Genomic DNA, 5,405 nt, shown 5'->3' on the forward strand with positions numbered 1-5,405 from the left:
AGAACAGTCAGTAACATTCTCAAAGAAAACACAACTCAAACATTTGCAAAGGTTTGAATGTTTTCTGTTTTCTCTGATGCAGACAATTAACAACCACATGAGCCTTAATTTTTCTTAAATGCAAAATGTAATGCTAATAAAACCAGATTACAAAATTGAGTGCCAATGTAGGACTTCTGGTAAAACAAGTATATGCCATTTCGAAGTGGCATATGCCATTTTTCAAATGGCATTTTTCAATTGGCTTATGCCACTTCTCAACAGGCATATGTCACTTCTCAACTGGTTTATACCAGTTTTTTAAAAGTGACATGCCTGATACTAGTACTTTTGACTTTCACTGTCACATCCATGCAGAAAGACCCTATTCGAGAATAAAACCCTGGATCTTCTTGCTGCAAGGCAACAATGTAGGACTTATTTTTATTTTGCATACTGCTCCACCGTGCAGCACATCAGCAGATCATTCCAAATAACTAAAACCAGTTCCTCTCTTCAATTTTTAGGTCAGTGGAGATGGATCCAAAAGTGTTTCCTTATCAGAAGAAAATTGAGTCCATCCAATGTACTCTAAGTATGTTTTGGGGTCTCCTCCCAGTTGGGACATGCCTAGAAAAACCTTCTATTGGATACATTAAGAGGGAATCCTGTTTGGAGATTAAATCAGTTTAAGACAATCAAAAATAACTGGATAATCTTAATGTCATAAGAAGACTATAGATGGCATATATCTCCTGGAATAAGGAGACTTGTTGAAAGCTAGATCATTAATTAGGTAGACCTTCGCTCAACTTTGCAGTAACAACTAATGTATTATGAGAACAGCAATGATCTTAGAAATGATTAAAGAGGTCAAAGTACAAGTGTGCGTTTACAGAGTAGCAATGAAGAAATTTCCCTTGTACTGTCCCAGCATGCAGAACTGGGTGGTGGAGTGCAAAAGTGGCATGTGTTACTGTGCATGACAAAGCTCCATAGAGCTTGAGGTCACATGGGCACAAAAGAGGGGTAAGGGTGTAGCAGAAGTGAACCAAATAATTGAGAAGACCAGACTTTCTCTAGCCTTTGCACTTAACCCACGCAATCCATGATGATTGGGTTTTCTCATTTATGCAGAGCCATTGGACAAAAGATAGGAACTAGCTTCATTTGTAGCAAAACATTAAATCAAATTTCTTGTGCAGTTGAATTTATAGAGAGTAAGATCAGCAGTATCAGTGGTATTATTGTTACAGGTTAATTTTTTTTTGATAGATACTCATTATTTTTATGAGAAACCCCTGTTGGTCTTGGTAGAAATAGTTTTACAATAAACCTAGATTTTATTGCACTGGCTATGAAATGCTTTAAGATGACATGTTGTAAAATGGTGTCATTTGAATACAATGCTTATTTATATCATCAGTTAATTCCAGAGATTAAATAAAAAGTTTTGTACTTTCTGAGTTATGGAGGGCTACTTTTTAACTATATCTTCAAACTAAACAGAGCACAAAGACTTTATCTATGTTTAACATCATAAGCCTTAAAGTCATTACAATATTTTCAAAATCTTTCTTCCATCAAGAGCGCTTAATTGTTTTGCAAATCAAACTTGGTTAATCTATATTTTTATTACACAAACATTAGACTTCTCTTACAGCAGGTATTATGCCTGGAAGACTCAATTACCATCTTCTGTGGAAACAGACAAAGCTTGAAGGGCATGACAAGAGGAAGAGGTGGGATTTTAAAACTCCATGCATACATTTATACAGTTGCTTTAGGACTTGCTCAATTTAGAAGCTGAACTCAAAGCCTCATCACCACTTGCATTAAATGAACTTGGCTAGTCCCCTGATCTCTGTAAGTACTATATATTGATTTTATTCTAATACATAGTTTTGATTGTGATTGTGTCACTGTAAAGATAATTAATTGTGTGATTATTTATTTTATAATGTCAGGCTGAAATGGCTGCAGCAAACTTTACTTTGGATTCCACTGGAGCCCCTCTAAACGAGAGCAGCTGCGATGTGTTTGTCTACCAGAGGGCTGCATCAGTCATCTACCCTATTTTCTACTCAGTAGTTTTTGTCATCAGTGTTTGTGGGAACTGCCTGGTTCTCTGTGTCATCTGCCAACGGAAGCAGAAGTTTAACTCCACGTCAATCTATTTGGTGAATCTTGCGCTATCTGACGCACTGTTCACACTGGCCCTGCCAGGTAGAATTACTTATTACATTCGTCAGTTCGACTGGCCTTTTGGTGATCTCTTCTGCCGACTCACCACACTTCTGTTTTTTACAAATACATATGCAGGTAATATGAAGTTTTACACACCTTTATATCAGCAGCAATAACCTTCTCATTTAAACATATGAATGGCTGATTGACGATTGTCAAAAGAAATTTCTGTAAGTGATTGTTTTTATTTACATGCAAATCCTACATTTCAACAGGCATTGGCTTCATGACCTGCATCAGCTTGGACAGATATCTTGCCATGGTGCATCCTCATCGACAGCAGTGCTTACGTAGTGCTAAAGTTGTACGCAGGGTCTGCTGCCTGGTCTGGTTCCTAATTTCCCTGGAGGTCTCGCCACTGTTATTTCGCAGCACGCTGCATGTGAGAGAAGATAAGCGAACCTGTATGGAGTATTTGAACTTTGACGGTTCCCGCTTCACCCCTTACCTTTTAATTCTGGCATGCTTCATCTCTTTCTTCTGCCCTCTCACGATAATAATGGCCTGCTACGCAAGGATCAACCTGAAACTCAGAGATGCAGCCAAGAAGAACTCTGTGACTGGCCGAACAAGCCGAAACCATAGGGCCAACACAATCATTCTCCTCATTCTTCTTACCTTTGTCCTCTGCTTCAGCCCCTACCACCTTAACATAATGCAGTTTATGTTCAGAAAGATCAACCATAAGCCCACTTGTGAAGAACTAAGAGACTTTAAGATGTCCTTGCAGGTAAGAGTTGTGTCTTCTGTTGAAGTAACATGTTAATAACCTTTTTTTTTATTCTGTAATTGATTATCATGCCCCAATTTACAGATTACGGTCTCATTGATGAATGTTAACTGCTGCCTGGATCCAGTCATCTACTTCTTTGCCATAAAGACATACAAGAAGAGAGTGATGAGCCTGTTTAAGGACTATCTGTACACTTCCGCTGCCTCCTCCAAAGTGACAGCTGAGAATAGCAGCAGCAACACCTGATCCAAACCACAGAGAAGACGTAGTTTGACAAGTTAAAGAAAACATGTTTTCCTCTTGATGAGCCTGTTTCTTAAAAAGACTTGTGAGTCTTTGGTGGTGGACTTTATTATGTTTAGGCAATAATGGTTTCAGCTTATCTGCATTTGCCTCACCAAAGATTATGAGGAGTTTTAGTACGTTGTGATCAAAGATATTGTAAAGATATTTTTTCAGCTCAAGTTGCATATATATGTATTTTCTTGTTGCTACTTTCTACCTTGGTATATTATGATGAATACAAAAGTAATATTGTAATCATAGTGAAAATATGTAAAAATGTTAGTTTACTGTGTTTGTGTGTTGAAACAGTTGTGCAGAGGGAATTTAATGCAATTTCCTGCAAACATAAATACAGTAATGGGATTTTTTTTTTCATATAGTAGCAGTATTTTTGGTGACTTATTCTCTAAAAAAATAACAGAGAAAAAATTCCCAAATGTGAGATGTGTTAAAATCAGGAACAATGTGCATTTCAACTCCCACACAATGGCAAATCTAACAATATGTGTTAAATTTGCCAAATTGAGAACATGTTACATTTTCTCTTTGCCACCCACATTTATCTTCTGCGTAGGAGTACAGAGAATCAAATCACCACTTCCTCACCCACCTTTCCTGCTCCCCCTTCATGGGCCTCAATCCTGCTGCCTTCCAAATCTTGTGGTAAGGCTTTGGGGTGTATGTGGGTCTAACAAATGTGCACAGGTGTAGTATTTCTTTTAATCTAGTCCCCATGTTTAAATTTAACTTTTAACACTTCCTGACTTTTTAGAAAAGCAGCCCAATCGGTCTCTATAAAACCATGTGCAGAAATTGTGAAATATGCAAAGATTGAAGTAGTTATTGTGCAATTGAGTCATATGAAAAAAAAGAATGAGATGTACAGATATGTTTTGAGTCTATATATGATACATTCACAACTGGTGAATATATTATGTAATACCAATACATTAGTGTTTTGTAGAAAAATTTCTAAATTTGTGCAGATCAATCCAAACAAAAGTTCTGGCTGTTTTTTATTCATTATTACCTATTTTACCCAGTAATTATTTTAAACAGCTTTCTCATACTGCAAAACATGATAAATTATCAGCACAAGGGCAATGCATTAGACAAAAATGATAATATAATTTCTCACAGAAGCTGACGGATCATTCCAAACAATTAGGAATTGAAACAGGTACTAACAAAATGGCAACATTATTTTTCTTCATATGTACTGAGAGATGAAGACTGAACTGCATCATTTCAGTAGCAGTATGTAAAATACAAAACTGGTTCAATACAGTTCCTTGAAGATGATCCATCTAAGTAATGTAGTATTACATTAAACAACCCTTCAAAGCTACAGTTTATTCTCAGAAAAATATCTGAAAAAAGTTTCCACCATTTATGGAGTTAAACACTTTTCTCCTGTTGGTGGAATTATTTAAAAATGTAAATGGGGTACTGTCATAGCTCATGCCCTACTTGACACACATTCAGTTCATCTAAACAATTTGACAGAGTTTGTTTGGAGATTTTTTTAGCCTGACTTCAGTAAGCAAAGTCAGAATTTCTGATGATTACACTGCCATGCAACAATATCTGTAGTCATTGAAGCAACAAAAGAATGTGTTGGTACAATGACAGGATGAAGAGAGATTCTGGTCACATGTAAATACATTTTGGACCATGGAAAAAAACATTGATAAAACAATATTCGTAAAGAAAAAACATCCATAAGCAGGCACAGGTTATTACAGTGAGACAACAGACAATCTTTTTACAATTAAACCAAATAAAAAGTGACTTAACTCAAATATTATAGCATGCTTAAAAAAAAAACATGTGTCAAAAGATCCTGGAAAGAGACATATGGGGGATTTTTATCTCTCTTGAATTTCATAAAACATAACCTAACATAAGGCTTTGTTATGTTCTATTTTCTTTGACTTATGTTTGTCTAAATATTATTTCATGTATTTGTTTGAAAAACCTATAAATATTAAAGCTAATTCCATGGCTTTGAACCTCATCTTTCTTTTCTTAGAGTACTAGTAGTCAATGTGGTACTCCACAGGTAACCCTGGAGCATGAGGAAGATTGATCATCAATGTGAACAAACTGAAATTGGTCAGATAGATATGATTTAAACCAGTCTAGTTCTCGTCCATTAATT

At 36.0% G+C, this 5,405-nt stretch overlaps 1 protein-coding gene across 1 annotated transcript; it reads left to right on the forward strand.

Moving 5' to 3' along the window:
• Nucleotides 1–1,758: 1,758 nt before the first annotated feature.
• Nucleotides 1,759–5,173, forward strand: LOC107092945 (G-protein coupled receptor 183-like). The gene is made up of 4 exons (XM_015387672.1): nt 1,759–1,845; nt 1,947–2,301; nt 2,442–2,956; nt 3,041–5,173. Exons 1-4 carry the CDS (start codon nt 1,819–1,821, stop codon nt 3,203–3,205), a joined length of 1,062 nt encoding a protein of 353 aa, XP_015243158.1. The 5' UTR covers nt 1,759–1,818; the 3' UTR covers nt 3,206–5,173.
• The last annotated feature ends 232 nt before the right edge of the window (nt 5,174–5,405 follow it).

Source organism: Cyprinodon variegatus, unplaced genomic scaffold (assembly GCF_000732505.1).
Source record: "Cyprinodon variegatus isolate N-32 unplaced genomic scaffold, C_variegatus-1.0 Scaffold401, whole genome shotgun sequence".
Taxonomy (NCBI): Eukaryota; Metazoa; Chordata; class Actinopteri; order Cyprinodontiformes; family Cyprinodontidae; genus Cyprinodon; species Cyprinodon variegatus.

Bases quoted from the DNA above. Each gene is read 5' to 3' on its own strand.
- LOC107092945 (XM_015387672.1), top strand. From the start codon at position 1,819: ATGAACTTGGCTAGTCCCCTGATCTCT. The intron at 1,846-1,946 runs GTAAGTACTATA...TTATAATGTCAG, and splicing joins TGGCTAGTCCCCTGATCTCT to GCTGAAATGGCTGCAGCAAA. The intron at 2,957-3,040 runs GTAAGAGTTGTG...CCCAATTTACAG, and splicing joins ACTTTAAGATGTCCTTGCAG to ATTACGGTCTCATTGATGAA.